This window comes from Saimiri boliviensis, chromosome 1 (genome assembly GCF_048565385.1).
Source record: "Saimiri boliviensis isolate mSaiBol1 chromosome 1, mSaiBol1.pri, whole genome shotgun sequence".
Lineage (NCBI taxonomy): Eukaryota > Metazoa > Chordata > Mammalia > Primates > Cebidae > Saimiri > Saimiri boliviensis.
Genome location: NC_133449.1, coordinates 83,204,911 through 83,223,753, shown reverse-complemented (window position 1 = coordinate 83,223,753; position 18,843 = coordinate 83,204,911). Strand labels below are relative to the sequence as shown.

At 43.7% G+C, this 18,843-nt stretch overlaps 1 protein-coding gene across 6 annotated transcripts in view; it reads left to right on the top strand.

The window, feature by feature from the left end:
- SPTBN1 (spectrin beta, non-erythrocytic 1) overlaps positions 1 to 18,843 on the top strand; it is a 218,642-nt gene that overhangs the window by 169,476 nt on the left and 30,323 nt on the right. For all 6 annotated transcript variants that reach the window (XM_039462786.2, XM_010333600.3, XM_074400041.1 and 3 more), the window contains 10 exons: positions 550 to 737; positions 1,749 to 1,866; positions 3,088 to 3,246; positions 4,217 to 4,519; positions 6,353 to 6,506; positions 7,495 to 8,365; positions 8,452 to 8,589; positions 9,388 to 10,144; positions 11,055 to 11,257; positions 16,482 to 16,572. In XM_039462786.2, the coding sequence (XP_039318720.1) occupies positions 550 to 737; positions 1,749 to 1,866; positions 3,088 to 3,246; positions 4,217 to 4,519; positions 6,353 to 6,506; positions 7,495 to 8,365; positions 8,452 to 8,589; positions 9,388 to 10,144; positions 11,055 to 11,257; positions 16,482 to 16,572 (2,982 nt within the window). The remainder of the gene's footprint in view (positions 1 to 549; positions 738 to 1,748; positions 1,867 to 3,087; positions 3,247 to 4,216; positions 4,520 to 6,352; positions 6,507 to 7,494; positions 8,366 to 8,451; positions 8,590 to 9,387; positions 10,145 to 11,054; positions 11,258 to 16,481; positions 16,573 to 18,843) is intronic.

Below are 18,843 nucleotides of genomic sequence, written 5' to 3'. Positions count from 1 at the left end.
ATTGGGTATGGAAATCTGACTGAGTTGGCTGATGTCATGGGTGTGACATCCTACTTACCACAGTTGAAAAGGCCCCAGTATCATGCTTTCTGCTTTTCGTTTGGCTGACGTTCACCTACCATATTTTCAAAACACCTCAGACCAGATGACTTTGTCGTCTCAATGCAGTGGAGCCAATAATGGGCATTTATGGGACAGGATCAAGCTAAATAGAGCCCTTTTTGTTTTTCTAGGGATTTCAGATGTTGGGCTACAGAAATCATTCGGAATCTCATTGCTTGGGGGTTGGGAAGTTGCAGAACCAATTACAGTTAAGCTGTCATTGCTCACAAATAATAGTCTGTGTGCCTCTTAGCAAATGGTTCCTTGAGTTAAAATGCTTGTGCCCAAGTACAGCCGAACTGTCTGAGAGCTGGCAGAACTGTTTTGGAGCCGGCAGATCTCTTTCAAAGCCAGTTGTTTTGTGTCCTTGGGCTCGTGGAGGATTGCAATTGTATTTAACTTATGGGGTGACATGATCTTTTCAATTTCTCTATCCCTTGTTTACAGGTCCTTGACAATGCTATTGAAACAGAAAAAATGATTGAAAAGTATGAATCACTTGCCTCTGACCTTCTGGAATGGATTGAACAAACCATCATCATTCTGAACAATCGCAAATTTGCCAATTCACTGGTTGGGGTTCAACAGCAACTTCAGGCTTTCAACACTTACCGCACTGTGGAGAAACCACCCAAGTAAGATGCAAATTGTAGTGTGTGACCATTAATATGGAAAGACACATCACTATAGCCAACAGACCCCTATGTTCTGACTTCTGTAATCTCATCTCCTAACTGAATACCTCTCACCAGTAGCATGTCCTATTCCTTCTCATCTGATTCTGTGTTGCTGAGATTTATGACAGATCATACTCTCTCTGAGCCCTTCCCAGTAGAAATGTGCCACTGATGTACAGGATATATGAGAATTCTAAGAAATGGTACAAGTCGCCAACCCCATATCCAAAACCATTGTGCCTAGTATGTTTCAGGATTCATAACTTTTGGATTTTAGAAAAACAGCACAGCTCATATGTTGTATAATACAAGACCCCAGATGGGACTCAGGTAGTAATCCATAAGCCCAATAATTATCTATAGCAGGATGTGTAAATATTCACATTGTATTAGATAAAGAAAGACAATAAATAATTTTGTAACAATTCAGATCAAGTTTTGCAAACCCCTAAAAAAGTTTGATCTTTCGTTTTTTTTTTTTTTAGGTTCATAATTGTTAAATAAGGATTGTAGACCTTATCTATTGCTTACCATAGTTGCAAAGTCATTTTTTCTTTTCTGAAAACTCAGTGGCATATACCTTGGTAAGGTCTCTAAAACCCACTGAAAATTACATTAGGTAGACATTTGAAATAATCTGTGTTGAGTGCATTCAACTGCACTGAATAAATGAATGAATGAAATTCGTTGTCCAGGATTTAGGGTTTAAACCTTGATTGAAGTGAATACAAAAGAGTATTGCATGCTCTTGACACCGTCAAATATAAATCTAGCAACAACAAATAACCACAAAAAATTCCACAGTTTGGTAAGTTTCAAGGTTTGTAATAGCCAATAAGTGCCCTACTCCTGTCTCTTTGACATGTATTTCACATAAGTCAGACCACAGTTAAATGGTTTTTAAAATGCATGACTGTGTGAATCTTTTTTTTCCTCCAGTAACAAATGAATGTTTTCCCTTGTGTTTAGATTTACTGAGAAGGGGAACTTGGAAGTGCTGCTCTTCACCATTCAGAGTAAGATGAGGGCCAACAACCAGAAGGTCTACATGCCCCGGGAGGGGAAGCTCATCTCTGACATCAACAAGGTAAAGTGGATCCGGACTTAACATGGGCCCTGACCTCCTGAAGGCTTCAGGTCCTATCACTAGGTCTCAACTGCTAAGAGGACAAGAGAATGGAAAGGGCTGTCTCCACCTACTGAATTAACAGTTGGCAGCTGGTGCTTAGGTGTGACAAAGGATCAGGCAAGCAGTGGTGCTGGGGTAGGCTGCTGGAGGCTTCCGGTGGGCAATGTTAGATTTTATCAAACCAGCTTTGGTGTGGGCCAGTCACCGTGTTACTCAGATACATATTACTTTTACCCCTCATCTGAGGCAGTCGTTTCAAACATCTTTAAATTACAGAAAGGAGAAATTGAAACCTTATTTCATGTGTTTGGAATCTGAGAGGTTGTGGGGCTTAGGATATTGGCTTCTTCCATTAGAGAAGCTGTCAAACAGTTTTCAGTATCGTGCCTATTATGCCTTTGGTTATAGAAATTCGCAGCAGGCATTATTTCCAACTAGAAAGAAATTTGAGAAATCTAGAACTCTGGTCACTTGTACATACCGGCATTCCTTTTTTCTGCTCATTAAAAATAATTTTTTTTTTTTAAATGGAGACAAGGTCTCACTATATGGCCCAGGCTAGTCTTGAACTGCTGGCTTCAAACAGTCCTCCCACCTCGCTTTCAAAGTGCTGGAATTACAGGCGTGAGCCTCTGCACCTGGCCCCACTTAGATTCCTTTGAGTGGAATATTTGGATCTTTCTTTTTTTTTTATGTGAAGAAAGATTTCATAGGAATGAATTTAATGTGGACAATAGGTCAGGATTTTGAAAGAAATACTCAGATGTGTAAATTTTTTACATGTGGCTCAGGGTGGAATGAATGAAATTCGTATGATTTCTTAGAAAAGTCATTTATCTTTTTCATATGATCAGAGTTGTTTAAGATAATTTATTTCCTCTTAAAGTAAAAGATTTATAATTTACTTATATTGCTTTATATCTATAGTTTTGTTTTCCAAATACAACACAGAATTTTTAGATTTAGATGACAGAAGAGTGTTTCCTTGAGGATACAGTGAGAGAAAAATCCCTTCTTTTTCCTCAGAGCTTGAAAGCCATTGAAGATGGGAATGGGATTTCCCATTCAAGTTCTCAGGTCTTCTTGAGAAATACTAGCTGTTGGCTATAGCCACGGAAGTTTCCTTGAACACTGCAGGAAACTGTTTGTGTTTATGTGTGTCTATTTTCATTTTTGTAGGCCTGGGAAAGACTGGAAAAAGCGGAACATGAAAGAGAACTGGCTTTGCGGAATGAGCTCATAAGACAGGAGAAACTGGAACAGCTCGCCCGCAGATTCGATCGCAAGGCAGCTATGAGGGAGACTTGGCTGAGCGAAAACCAGCGTCTGGTGTCTCAGGTTCTGCTCTAGACATTGTTAAAAAGATGGTTCCTGGGGTAATCTAGAAACACAGACCATCCCCAGAGGCATAGGGCCAGAAGACAGCTGCTTGTCGACATCCAGTATTCTGGAGGAACTGTCAGGTCACCTTGGCCACTTCCCATGAGGAGGATGTTTATAATTTCTGATGCACATTTCTATTTATGTAACTTTTCATAGATTTGGAAACAGCTCAAGCAGAGTTTGTTTAGAGCCATTGAGTGTATGTGAACTATTCACATTTATAGTAAGTTTTAACAGTTCTCTCTTTTCTTTAATCTTTGACCTTCGAGGCATTTAGACTGGTTGTGAAATAAACAAAAGTGGCTTGCTTTTCCACTTGGCTTGACGTAAGCTATCACCTGTTCTAGCTTTTCAGTAAGGTACTAGATAAAGAGGTGGGCTCCTTTGCAAAATGAGCAGTTACTAGTTTGCTTTGAGGAGGGCATCTAAGCTCAAGGCAGAGACCAGTGAGGTCGGGGAACTCAGGAGTCTGAGTTGGCTTTAAGACCACCAGGGATTAATGTGTGCTCAGGATTTTACGTCTGTTCTGTTTTTTTTCTTTTTGAGGAGGGAGTGGGGAGTAGTGGGGGTGTGAGACAGAATTATTATTATTATTATTATTTGTGACGGAGTTTTACGCTTGTTGCCCAGGCTGGAGTGAAATGGTGTGATACTGGCTCACTGCAACTTCTACTTCCCAGGTTCAAGTGATTCTCCTGCCTCATCCTACCAACAAGCTGGGATTACAGGCATGTGCCACCATGCCTGGCCAATTTTTGTATTTTTAGTAGAGACAGAGTTTCGCCATGTTGGCCAGGCTTGTCTCAAACTCCTGACCTCAGGTGATCACCTGCCTCGGCCTCCCAAAGCGCTGGGATTATAGGTGTGAGCCAGTGGACCTGGCAGGATTTTTTATTTTCCTTGTTTTTATTCCATTTCTCTGTAGGACAACTTTGGATTTGACCTTCCCGCAGTTGAGGCCGCCACCAAAAAGCACGAGGCCATTGAGACAGACATTGCCGCATACGAGGAGCGTGTGCAGGCTGTGGTAGCTGTGGCCAGGGAGCTTGAGGCTGAGAATTACCACGACATCAAGCGCATCACAGCGAGGAAGGACAATGTCATCCGGCTCTGGGAATATCTACTGGAACTGCTCAGGGCCCGGAGACAGCGGCTCGAGATGAACCTGGGGCTGCAGAAGATATTCCAGGAAATGCTCTACATTATGGACTGGATGGATGAAATGAAGGTAAAACCTGACCAAAAGGAAGGAGGCCAGAGCTGATCCAACTAGGGTTCTGTTTTCTAGGACTTACTCACTAAACCCCTACATACAGCTGCATGCCTTGTCTAACTGCCCACCTGTACAGCTAGAGAATAGCCACATCACCCATGGGAAAATTGCTAGCTCAGTAGTTAAATGAGATGTGAAGGGTGAAAAAGTTGTAAAGACCAGTTAGGTAGCTAGAGCTCTGTTTCTATGAGTAAGATCTATCTATCTTAGATATATTCCAATGTAGGGAATCAATCACTTTGTGGTTTTCTTTATTTTTAATTCTTCAGGGTTAAACTAACTTACCATTTCATCAATCTGTGAGGGAGTGATACTACTTTGGGGAAGGGGTCCCGGAGAGGTGGTGTTGGGAGGAGGGAGAGTAGTAGGTGCTGTGGACAGAGGATAGGCCAGGAACCAGGCAGCTGGAGTTCTGATTATGAGTGTCTGAGTTACCTAATCTCTTTGAGCCCTTTTTCTTGGTCTTTAAATGGAGATTGTACTTCCTATCTACCTTAACCAGTTATTGCCAGGATGGAATGCAGTAATATGTACACGATCATAGGATGGGCTGGTTGGCAGCGGCTGCTCATGCCATTTATTGACCTCTCTCAGCATAGAGTTCCAACTGTTCCCCCTTCCCAGGAACAGATCTGCTGTTGTGCCATGGCCCTGTACCTGTTCATGTCCTCCGATGCAGGCCGTGGATTGCTCAGCCATGTCAAGCAGTTCTCCAGCTGGTAGCCTTGTAGATAGAAGAAAATAGATGAGTTTTCAGACAGTCCCATGAAGGTTCCTTTGTCTCAGCATGCTGTGTTCCCAAGTTTGATCTTAGGCAAGAGATTTCCTTCCCAAGATACAAGCTGTCATCTGTTGCCTACCTCTTGGATTGTTTTGGCAGAGGGGCAAGGCCACCTGATATCATCAGTTTTCCCTCCTGTTGTTCCAGAGTTACAGTGTTCTTAGGTTTGGTCTCTCTTGACCTCTTGAAATGGAAATGTTGGTAAAATGTAGCAGAGAGGGACTTCTGTTTTATAAATCATGATGCATGTTGTAATTCAGGTTGGTCCAAAGACTTCCTCAGAAGTAAGAATGAAGCAGAAATTCCATCTGGTGAGGATGTAGAATGAGGCCCCCAACTTTGGCTGGTTAATGGAAGAAACCAGAAAGTATCAGTGGGTTCAAACTTCAACCCTAGACTTGCTTGGGATCTACTAAGCAAGACAGCCACCTGACCCTGCTTTCCTTATTAGGTTAAAAATACAGCTTATAAGCTTTTCAGGTAGATTCTTCTCCCATGGATTGTGTAAGTATAGTAGAGGCATACCAATAAGCTCTTAATGGAGGAAAAGCATTCACTTACAGGCTCAGCAACTTCTAAAAGATTTCTTTCAACTTTGAAGTGACCAGGTGTATCATCTTTATTTTATTTTATATTTTGAGTAGTTGTTACAGTGTTTTTTTTTCTTGAAGCTTCAGTTTATATTTTGAAATCTTGCATATAGCCCTCTCCTTCCCCAACCCCTGCCATATTTTTCTTCTGTTTTGCACTCTTTAGTGTAGATTTGGCTTGCTTTTTCTAAGGTTGGTGATCCTTAGTTTGTGATAGCTCTCCTGACACAGGCTTTCAGGTTTGATTTGTTTTATTTTTGTTTGTTGGCCCTCATCTTCCGCTGAAGGTGTGGGGTTCATGACAGGCTAGAGGAAAGGTGCAGCTTTGTTGCTGGCTCTCTGCTTGTCCAAAGATTATGTGATGCTGAAGTCAAGGCTATAGTTACAGATGTCCTTTTGGTTGCCTCTTCTGCACAGGTGCTAGTATTATCTCAAGACTATGGCAAACACTTACTTGGCGTGGAAGATCTATTACAGAAGCACACCCTGGTTGAAGCAGATATTGGCATCCAAGCAGAGCGGGTGAGAGGTGTCAATGCCTCCGCTCAGAAGTTCGCAACAGATGGGGAAGGTAAGGATGGCCCCTTCCAGGCATTACTTCCTGGTCACCAGAGATTCAAATTTATAGACGCACAATGGGCCTTTTAAAGTTACTGTGCCACTGTACATTCCTGGTGGGTTTGTCATGGGAGCATGAGATACAAGGGAGTGGCCTTCTGAATGCTAACTCTGTCTTGTTTTTCTGGAAATTGATATGTCCGTTCCTTAAATATGCAAATGTTGCTTGCCTTTGAGTGGCTTAGTGTTTAACAGTGAGACTTTGCCATATCGCATTATCTGGCATTACACCAACACTCTGGTGTGGCTGCTCCAGCAGCTCCTGACTTTGACAGCTGGTCAGAGATAGCTCAGTTTGGAAGACGTTTGGAATGATTTGGTTTGCTTCTTGTATTTCTTTTTCTTTTTTTTTTTTTTGTAAGAGATGGCGTCTCATTCTGTCTCAGGCTGGAGTGCAGTGGCGAGATCTCGGCTCTTTGCAACCTCCGCCTTCCTGGGTTCAAGTAATTCTCCTGCTTCAGCTTTCCAAGTAGCTGGGACTACAGGCGTGTACCACCACACCAGCTAATTTTTGTATTTTTTTGGTAGAGATGGGGTTTCTCTATATGTTGGCCAGGCTGGTCTCGAACTCTTGACCTCAAGTGATCCACCTGCCCTGGCCACCCAAAATGCTGGGTTTACAGGCATGAGCCACCGTACCCAGCCTTGCTTCTTATATTTCTAGAAACAAATGCAGCTACCTTTTTCATATAATTCAAGTGCTTTCTTGGTTCATAAGTGATCACTTTGCGGTTGGGCCAAAAAAAGTAATATTTATCATTGCCCTCACTTCTGTTTCAGTCAAGATATTAGAAGGTGCTTCATTGCCTTATCACACAGCCCTGCATTTAGATTTAGCAGTGAGCTGGTAATCATAAGAATGTAGCTCACTGCCTGCAGGTGAGCCTGCACCTACGCTGAGCACCGTCACACACCCACATTCCTTCCTTGATGTTAAACAGGTTACAAGCCCTGCGACCCCCAGGTAATCCGAGACCGCGTGGCCCACATGGAGTTCTGTTATCAAGAGCTTTGCCAGCTGGCGGCTGAGCGCAGGGCCCGTCTGGAAGAGTCCCGCCGCCTCTGGAAGTTCTTCTGGGAGATGGCAGAAGAGGAAGGCTGGATAAGGGAAAAGGAGAAGATCTTATCCTCTGATGATTACGGGAAAGACCTGACCAGCGTCATGCGCCTGCTCAGCAAGCACCGGGCATTTGAGGACGAGATGAGTGGCCGCAGTGGCCACTTTGAGCAGGCCATTAAGGAAGGCGAAGATATGATCGCAGAGGAACACTTTGGGTCAGAGAAGATCCGTGAGAGGATCATTTACATCCGGGAGCAGTGGGCCAACCTGGAGCGACTCTCAGCCATTCGGAAGAAGCGCCTGGAGGAGGCCTCCCTGCTGCACCAGTTCCAGGCGGATGCTGATGACATTGACGCCTGGATGCTGGATATCCTCAAGATTGTCTCCAGCAGCGACGTGGGCCACGACGAGTATTCCACACAGTCTCTGGTCAAGAAACACAAGGACGTGGCGGAAGAGATCGCCAATTACAGGCCCACCCTTGACACGCTGCACGAGCAAGCCAACGCCCTCCCCCAGGAGCATGCCGAGTCTCCAGACGTGAGGGGCAGGCTGTCAGGCATTGAGGAGCGGTATAAGGAGGTGGCAGAGCTGACGCGGCTGCGGAAGCAGGCACTCCAGGACACCCTGGCCCTGTACAAGATGTTCAGCGAGGGTGATGCCTGTGAGCTCTGGATTGACGAGAAGGAGCAGTGGCTCAACAACATGCAGATCCCAGAGAAGTTGGAGGACCTGGAGGTCATCCAGCACAGGTGAGCGGGGCACTGCTGGGCACTGTCCTGTTCTTGTGGCTACCAGTGGCCCAGGAAGTGACCGCCCTTTCAAATTGCTGTTTCAGATTTGAGAGCCTAGAACCAGAAATGAACAACCAGGCTTCTCGGGTTGCAGTGGTGAACCAGATTGCACGCCAGCTGATGCACAGCAGCCACCCAAGTGAGAAGAAAATCAAAGCCCAGCAGGACAAACTCAACACGAGGTGAGCACACGGCCAGCAGCGTTCCAGCCTTCCACATGTGGGGCTGGGGAGGGTGAGGTCACTCACTGAGCATTGCTGTTGGGAATTTCCCACGCAGGGTCATTGACATTGCTACACTGATGTCAAGGCATTGACACCTGCTTTTTGACTTGTCTTTGTTTTGCAAGAAGTATCTCTCAGGGCAAAATCTTTGGTTGTAAGAGGATGATTTGAGCCAGCCCAGCACCTGCCTGTCTCCATACCAAAGTTAGGGTCTTGGTGTGGAGATGACACCTGTGCTATCCCTTTTAAAATAACTTTAGGAACAAGACTTTAGCATGTTCTACACCTAATTTGCCAATGAAACTCCTGATTGTCAGGGCAGACCTTTGTCCTGGTCTTATCTTTGTGTTGAGTAAACATTTTTGAGTAGGTAGTGGCAGCTGGCCCCAGTTTTGAAGGTTACCATCAGTCTTAGATTTGGAAAACATTCATTAGGTGCAGTTCAGAGATGTGTAAAATATGTTGCTGACATGAATTAATTGACTCTGGGCATGGATGTGTTGTCATTGCTCACATTAGAGCTCTTTAACACATTCCTCTTCGTGGCAGGCTTTTTCCAGATTACATTGCGTCCCTGAGCCATCTCCATTATATTTGGTGTTCACAGTCTGAGTGAGGTGATTTTCCAAAAAGCATGTAGTCAAAGCAGAGATGGAGAAAACAGATAAGCTACATTAACCATCACTGTTCATTTTGCAGTTTAGCCATGGTTGGTCTTTCCTTTTTCACAGTTGTTCTCTGCTCCTGCACTCACAGGTGGAGCCAGTTCAGAGAACTGGTTGACAGGAAGAAGGATGCCCTCCTGTCTGCTCTGAGCATCCAGAACTACCATCTCGAGTGCAACGAAACCAAATCCTGGATTCGGGAAAAGACCAAGGTCATCGAGTCCACCCAGGACTTGGGCAATGACCTGGCCGGCGTCATGGCCCTGCAGCGCAAGCTGACCGGCATGGAGCGGGACTTGGTGGCCATTGAGGCAAAGCTAAGTGACCTGCAGAAGGAGGCGGAGAAGCTGGAGTCCGAGCACCCCGACCAGGCCCAGGCCATCCTGTCTCGGCTGGCCGAGATCAGCGACGTGTGGGAGGAGATGAAGACCACCCTGAAAAACAGAGAGGCCTCCCTGGGAGAGGCCAGCAAGCTGCAGCAGTTCCTGCGGGACTTGGACGACTTCCAGTCCTGGCTCTCCAGGACCCAGACAGCAATCGCCTCAGAAGACATGCCCAACACGCTGACTGAGGCTGAGAAGCTGCTCACACAGCACGAGAACATCAAGAATGAGATTGACAACTATGAGGAGGACTATCAGAAGATGAGGGACATGGGCGAGATGGTCACCCAGGGGCAGACTGATGCCCAGTACATGTTTCTACGGCAGCGGCTGCAGGCCCTGGACACTGGATGGAATGAGCTCCACAAGATGTGGGAGAACAGACAAAATCTTCTCTCCCAGTCACATGCCTACCAGCAGTTCCTCAGAGACACGAAGCAAGCCGAAGCCTTTCTTAACAACCAGGTAAGGTTTCTTACTGCCTGTGCTTTCTTTCCATGAAGGCAGCCCTGGCTGCCTTTTGAAATGTTTTGAATGGGACAGCTGGTTTAAACCACAGCTGTACAGAAATTATATGGATAATTTAGAGACTTTTTTTCTCTATACTTTTAAGGCATTGAAATCCATCCATCACATTGTAGGGGACAGGAACTGAAGATTGCCATAGGAGCTGCCTTGCCTTACAAAGTACCATTCCATTTCAACTGCCATTGAGGTTCCCTTACATGTTCGTAGCATGTCCTCATAATTGCAGTATTGATCCAATTTAAAAGATACAGTGAGGGCCTGTAATCCCAGCTCTTGGGGAGGCTGGAGCAGGAGAATCACTTGAGCCCAGGAGGTCAAGGCTGAAGCGAGCTGTGATCATGTACTGCACTCCAACCTGGGTGGCAGGGTGAGACCCTGTCTCTTTTTAAAAAAAGAAAAGTACAATGAGGATTTCTTTTTTTCTTGAGACCAATTTGTCTTGCTCTAGAAGGGTCAGGGACTTTACCCGAGGACACAAGGCAGAGATTAGAGAAATAGAAACAGCTGAGGATAGTCACGAACTCCAGGGCTGTTACTCAAGAGAGTCCATTGCTGTTGCCTTGACAGGCACGTGAGAGGACCCTTGAGGCCAATACACAAAGCTTTGGTGCCTTTCCGCTCTCACTTTGGAAAAAAAAATTTAGAGCATTTTACCCCTGAGGGAAATTCAGTCACTTAGTGTCCCACTGGGGTTTTTTTTTTCCCTCCTAACTTTTAATTTGATGTGATTTAATTATTTATGTAGTATAATGAAGAAAGTGTTGTGAAGTATGTTGCATGGAAATGTAGAACACAGGAAAATGAGATCTTTCATTAATCTGCTGATTTGTTCCTCTTTTTAAATAAGGAGTATGTTCTGGCTCACACTGAAATGCCTACCACCTTGGAAGGAGCTGAAGCAGCAATTAAAAAGCAAGAGGACTTCATGACCACCATGGACGCCAACGAGGAGAAGATCAACGCTGTGGTGGAGACTGGCCGGAGACTGGTGAGCGATGGGAACATCAACTCAGACCGCATCCAGGAGAAGGTGGACTCTATTGACGACAGGTACAGTTTGCTGACATTCTTAAGGAACCCTTGCACCTTGGAGCTCTCACAGTTCTGAATCATTGGTCAGAAGCCCTTGAGAGTGTGGGTATAAATTTCCCAGTGGGCAGAGTATGGGCACCCAGCAGAACTTCACCTACCCATACAGAAAAATCAGTGAGCCATGCGTGGCTGCCTGAGAATGTGGTTCCGGTGAGACATGTACAAATGTCCACAAAAGGAAAGAAAGCCTGAGAAGCCAAGCTAATTGTTAACCAAGGACCTATGAGAGTTGTAATGCATCGCTATCAGGTGTAAGCCATGCCCTCTGAGGGTTGACACACACATGTGTCACATGATAGGACTCCTGGTGCCAAGTATTCCCAGCCAAGCCTACATTCCCCTTCATCCATGAGAAGGAAGCCTGTCAGGAGAGTGGGAAGGGAGGGTGAGGCTTGCTTGTCCTGAGTACCTGGCATAGCCACAAAAAGTCCATTACCTGGACTTTTTAAAAAAATTGGCTTGGATGATGCTGTAATAGAATCTTTTTCATAATGAGAGGTAAATAAGAGAAAAGATTATTTTCCTCTTCTGCCAGGGCATCTCCAGGATTGGATACACTTTCTTCATTTCTTGTTTAAAGTTATTTGTGTGTGTGTGTGTGTGTGTGTGTGTCTGAAAGATTTCCTCCCTGGCTGGAAGCCAGTGGACTCAATTTGACCCTAACTTTTTGACTCACCCCTTACTTTTTCCTTGCCCCAGTTACTTAAGTTGGTGGTTGGGGCACATCAGGGGTTGGATACACTAGCAGAGGCCAGTCTGGGCCAGCAGCCACTGGATCAGTCACTAGCCTCTTGTTCCGGTTTGGATTGAATTTAAGGGCTTGTGGTGAGACTGTCATCAAAAAACAAGCTCTTTCTCTATGACTGTCTTCTGGCCTTCAAGTGTGTTAGAAAGGAAAAATATTCCCTTGCTTACTACATCCGAGAGGATTTCCTGGGACCCTTGGTTAGGTTGACTTCAAAGAAGATGTTGGGTGGAGAGGGGACTACTCTGTTTTCAGTAAAGGTAGCTCAATCTTTATTGAGCTTAGCACTTCCAATCTTTTTTTCTGAGCTAATTCCCTGCCTGAACTGTATGTTCTTAAGGGTGGTGGTATGGAATAGGACATAACTTACATTAATTATAATTTTGTATCTATTGCTTTTAAAACAGCTGCAAAAAGGAAAAATAAATCCACCACACCCTTCTTAAATGAGTGTGAGAAACAGCGATTGGTCAAGGCATTCTTAACCTAGAGAAAAAGAATTTCCTTTTTTTGTAATATTAACTCGAGTATTTTGTAAATAAGTTATCCTATATGCTTCCATGTTAGGGGCACACAGCTGGTTTCCTGCAGGCGGGCTTGGCCGTTAGAGACGTGTGCATTCAGGCAGCCGTGCAGCTGCCTTGCTGCTTCCTTGCTTTCTTTTTATGTCCCCAGTGCTGCAATTGCACAAAGTTGTTGGAAGCAGATGATGCTGGCAAGACTCCTGGGTATGAGAAAATGTTTCAGCAGCAGCAGCAGCAATCCTCAGTTGTGGCTTAACCTTCCCCTTGCTCTTGACCAAGAGCCCAGGCTCCTGGTGTTCCAGAGCTTCCTTAGGATTCCTCAGTTTTAAAAAAGAAATGTAAAGATGACCCTGTACTATCAATAAGCATAAGAAAGAGGGAAGGAGGGAGCTTCCCAATGACCTGCCATCAAGAGAACTATATATATTTTTTTAAATTTTTCTCCTCTGGTATTAACTGAATTCTGATTTTACTTTAATATCCCCAGAGGCCCACAGAACTAAAACTGACCCTAGAGGATACTTGTCTGTTATGAAAACACACACATCCGTGAGTTCCAGGTGTTGTAAGAGCACAAGCTAAGTAAACATCTAAACCTTCAGATCTAATCCCTGTGCATCAAAACATCCTGATGCTGTGGTGAAGTGATTCTCCCAGAGTGTAAAATCGTTATAATGTGCTTACGTTCAGGAAATCTCCTCAGTTGTTGAAATGAAAAAGTTCCAGAACAAAGACACTGACTCTGACAGATATGGGTGGGGCATGAGTGGCTTTCAAAGTGCCTGTGAAGGGGTTAGAGACTGTCCTTAGCCTACACCAGGGGGTGTGAACAGGGAGGGAGCTCCTGGCAAAAAGGGAAATTCCAACCACAGCACAGTTCATGGGGAGCAAGGAACAGTATCCAGCTTCATAAAGCAAGACCCTGCCTCATACCAGAAAACAGACTCAAAAATTACCCAGCTGTTTCACTCAGGCATCTGAGGTTCTTGACTGTTCACCGAAACCAGAACACCCACAATTGCTTCATACGATGAGGGAGCTTTTTTGAGTCTTATTACAGGGATAGAAAGTGAGAGATGGAGAAATATCAGGAGGCCCCAAATTAAAAGCACTATTAGGACTGTGGAAACTACAGCCTAGTTTTAGAAGATCCTTCTCAGGACCTTCCCTGTAATTGAATCCATGATCCAACATAGAGAGAATTTCCTGAGTTTCTATTCCTATGAAAGATGTCCATTGCACTAGTAAGCTATTAAGCCACACTCACTTCTTTTAAGTGTTTTCTGAGTCAGCAATAGTCCCAGCTGCTTGCATGGCTATGTTTCACACCACACAAAGGCCATTGTCACACCTGCGCGTAGGTCGGTGTCATTTGGACATGTGACTCTAAATCCTTGCCGCCTCCTTCCCATCTTGATGGTCCCAATGTAAGAGAAAGGCTGCATGGGCAGCTATCTGCCAGGCGTGTGTGAGAGGTGATTATATAAGAAATACATTCAGGATTCTGTCTCGTCCTATTTCTCCCTTAATGAATCTTTCCAGACAGTGAAGTTGCTTTCATTTCTGATTAATTCTGTGAGAGACAAGGATGTGTGTCCTGTTGTTAATTTCCAGTATCTGGGATTCTTCCCTGCTACTGTAGGACTTAAATGAGATGCCACACCAAAAGGAACGGAATCCTTTTTCCCAGGCCTTTGACTAGTGGCAGGACTCCTGCGTTTTTCCCTAACTCCAACTCATATTACCTCCCTTCTAAAGATTTGCGTTTTTGAACTCCCCTAGAAATAGAACTGGAATTTGAGGGAAGGGAACTTCCTTTTGACGTTCCTAACCCATCCACGTTCTCAGATGACAAATTCTTTATAGCCCAAATTTAATAACGGTCTTTTATTTTTATTTTTTTATTTAATTTTGGTTTGTGATAATAGATGGCAGTGACAAAATGTCTATGGCCTTTGTTATTTTTTGTTGTTACAAAAGCAATAAATGTGTAACATTTTCAAGGGAGAACTACTGCCCTTAATCCCATCCCTAACATATGCCATTTAAGTGTTTGCTTTCTTTTTTTTTTTGAGACGGAGTTTAGCTCTTGTTACCCAGGTTGGAGTGCAATGGCGTGATCTCGGCTCACCGCAACCTCGGCCTCCTGGGTTCAGGCAATTCTCCTGCCTCAGCCTCCTGAGCAGCTGGGATTACAGGCACGCGCCACCATGCCCAGCTAATTTTTGCATTTTTTTTAGTACAGACAGGGTTTCACCATATTGACCAAGATGGTCTCGATCTCTTGACCTCGTGATTCACCCGCCTCATCCTCCCAAAGTGTTGGGATTACAGGCGTGAACCACCGCGCCCGGCCTAAGTGTTTACTTTCTAACCCGTGCCTTGGAGTTTTATATTGTTTAATATGTATAAACTCTTTTCATTTAGCATTATAGAATAACTATTTTTCTGTGTTTGCATTTTCCCTACATGGTATAAGAATATTAAGATCCCTTTTCCTGATGCTGTGGAACTCCTTTCAACTTAAAAAATTAAAAAGGCATTATTTGTGTCTAACATGCCTTAATAATATTTATAATAATTTTATATAATACTATAATTTACATAATATAATTACATATAATGTTATAATAACATGTAAATATGTATAATTTCTACTGTTCTGTAGCCACTGGTATCAGCAGGAACTCTAGAGGCAGAGGGCTTTTTCCTTTGGTTCTTCAGGCAGACGATGGTTGTGACACTGCATTGTCAGCTGCCACTGAGGACCCATGTGGCACATGCATCTTTCTCCTGGGGAAGTTTCTTCAGACCAATCAGCAGCACGTATTCACCAAGCTGCTGTTACTCAGCATGGTGGGGAATCCAAGGCTGTGTGTTCTTCCACACCTCTGCCTCTGGGGTTAGCTGATGGAGGAGATACCTTGTGTAGGCACATGGCATTGAGAAATCGCTTTAAGAATTAGAATGAAAACTGAGCTCTCCTCAGTTGCACTCTGCCTTTATCCATCTTAATACCCTGAATATAGACTGGCTTTCTTGCTTAGGTGACTCAGGAATGTAAAGCTCGTGTGTGTGTGTGGCATGCACGTCTGGATCCTCAGTGGGTCCTCCCCTATTGGAAATAAAGCTCTCCCTGTTGCAGTGGAGCCACTGGAAGGCAGTCCTTTGCTAGGCGTTCACGCTGCTTTTCCTCAGTTTCCAGTCTCTAAGCCCCTGGGTGCATGAAAGAAGTTTGCCAGAGTGCTGGCACCTTCACAGCAGATGGGGAAGGAGCGAGCACCCCCTTTACGTGAGCGTTTACCAAATTCAGCAGCTCTTTCCAATTCTTACAAGTTATGTTTTTAAGGTTTTGTGTTTTAACTTCTTTGAGCTTTAATTACCCTAATCAATTGATTAGAAATGGGATTCAGTTAGTATATAGTCTTATAGGTCTAAAAATTTTCATTCGTTTTTGTTGTTATTATTTGTACAGTTTTTTTCGAGATGAGAAGCTGTTTATCAGGAAACATTTGTTTAAACGCAGTTACATGATTATATATATTTTCTTAGCACCCAGTTATGAGCTTCTTGAAAATGTTTCAAATTCTCCCCTGGTGCCTAAAATAAGGACTTGTATATAACGTGTCCTCATATTTTTTTCCAAGCACCAAATTTGTATAGATCAATTTGACAGTATGTTTGGCCTGTTGTGTAGCTTGGGCAGGTGTTTGGGTCTCTATGGGACTGTGGCTTACTCCTTTGGAGGATGCTAAAATATCTTCTTTATCTTGTCTCCTTCACATTATTGAGAATTGCAAGCAAACTCTTTTTTAGCATAGATAGAAATTCAGGAAAGAAATTGATTTGTATTCTGTATTTCAAGATTCCCTACTTTCTTTTTTAAAAATTATTTTCGTTACCATTTTAATAGACATAGGAAGAATCGTGAGACAGCCAGTGAACTTTTGATGAGGTTGAAGGACAACAGGGATCTACAGAAATTCCTGCAAGATTGTCAAGAGGTATGTTGCTCTTTAATCCCTCTGTTCCTGAGTTTCAGTAATAACAATTGCCAATCAGCATTTAGCCCAATAGCCTTTTGAATTATAAAATTAATGAAACCAGAAATCCATAGCAACCATTTGACTTGCAGGCAGGGCTATGTGGCACTTAATCAGTTCTCCAGCCTACAAGCTACAGCTTAATTGGACTGTTATAATCTAGAATATTATATTAATAGTATAGTACTGCACTGTTCATTACAGTAGATACCAGCCACAATGTCTTTATGGTTGGTTGGCTATTTCATTTTAAATTAACTGTAATTAAATAAAACTAAGAGCATAGTTCTTCCATCACTCTAGCTCAGGCGTCCCCAAACTTTTTACACAGGGGGCCAGTTCACTGTCCCTCAGACCGTTGGAGGGCCACCACATACTGTGCTTCTCTCACTAACCACCAATGAAAGAGGTGCCCCTTCCTGAAGTGCGGCAGGGGGCCGGATAAATGGCCTCAGGGGGTGCCAAATGCGGCCTGTGGGTCGTAGTTTGGGGTCGCCTGCTCTAGCTATATCTTAAGTGCTCAGTAGCCAGCTGTGACTAGTGGCTACCATGTTGGACAACACAGATTTAGAACATTTCCATCATCAAAGGAAGTTCTTTTGGATATGATGTCCTAGAATATTGTGCAACGTAAAAGCATTTAGTGTCATGTTTTCACTCTGTAAAGCAATGTACATTTCAATAACATGGAAGGAAAGAACTGAAGGGAACTGAAACTGGCTACCAAGTAAGAAGCAGTGATTTTAAAAATACAAATTAGTTTCTTACTTGCCTAAGACCTTCATCTCTCCATCTTTCAGGCTCTTCCCATGTGTATCTAACATGCAAAGAGTAGTAATGTTGATTCTAAGCACCAAGTTTTAACATGTGGTATTAATCTGATGATCATTGTACTATTTCATGCTCTTCTGATAGATGTGCAAACTTTGAAAACTAAATCTGGCCAGAAAAAAGTAGTTTCTCTGCAAGCTAGTTGGAGAAAAGCATCTAGCTGATTTCACATGTGAGTTCATGAGCACACCATATTTCTCTGTCTACTGGAGAACAACAGTGAGACTCAGCCCTCTCTGGTTTATTAAAATAAAAATCCTCAGAGGTAAAAATGGGCTGAGGAATAGCCACACAAAGCTGCAGGAACCTTGAAGGGGCTAAGAGTGTGGGGGTAGAATCAGGTCATGTGCTAAGAATACGATTCCAGTCATCATGGATACCCTGCATGCAAACATGTGACTGTACATTAAAAGAAATATGGCTCCAATGACAATTGCATTAGATCACATATGACAGAAGCAATCCTTTGCATCCATTAAACTGCTGTCTTACTGTGCATTTTGTAATAGGCTCTTGCAGCAAAACCTTAAGAAGGAAAGCCCCTAAACTATGAAGCTTAGGGTCTGTCAGCTTTAAGCACCATATTGACAAATCTAGGTCTCTGGGGGATTTGCCCGGAGCCAGACAGACTGAAGACAGGAGTGCCTCTCTTCTAAGTGACATGCAAGCATTAGTAACCCATTTAAATAGGATACTCACTTACAGAGGCATTCATGTCCCGAGACAGGGTGTAGAAGAGAGTAATGGGATCTAAAGTTAGCTGTGTGGAGTTGCCTAGTGTGCTGCAGTGAATACCAACTGCCATTTTTCACTGGAGGTAATAAAAGGGATAAAGAGGTGTTTGCAGCCTGGGCTGTGCCTTCCACAGATTGGTAGTCCCTGTTTCACCTTGACGTCCCCTTGAGGAACCATTGATGACTCTCTCTAACCTCAGCCCATATTCCTGGGGATGGAGGGATCAATGAGATCCCACATTCCTGCTTTTAAAGGGCAAGTTAATAAGATTAAATTCGTTCATCTAACCATGGTAAAGCTCAGGTTAAATCTGAGGAAAAACAAGGCCAGGGAGCAAGCAGATGAGTGGCCAGGGGGAAACCTTGAGAGAAACCCATTTGTACTTGAAATTTCCAGTCTCTTATCTTCCACTGACATATGTAAATTACATAAGGAGACATGTATGGGAAAAATAAGTAGATAAAGTTATAGTTCTTCCCAATAGAATCACAGGTGGTTAGTCTTACTAGGTCTTTAGAGCTTCGTTTCCACTTGTTCTAAATTAGCATACCTGCTTATGAGAAGTTCACTCCTCCACACATACCTTGGCTGAGTTCCAGTAACTGTGAGGTGTGCCCAGGGGCTCTGTCTTCTGTGACTTCTCCTCAAAGGATACAGGAAAGTTTG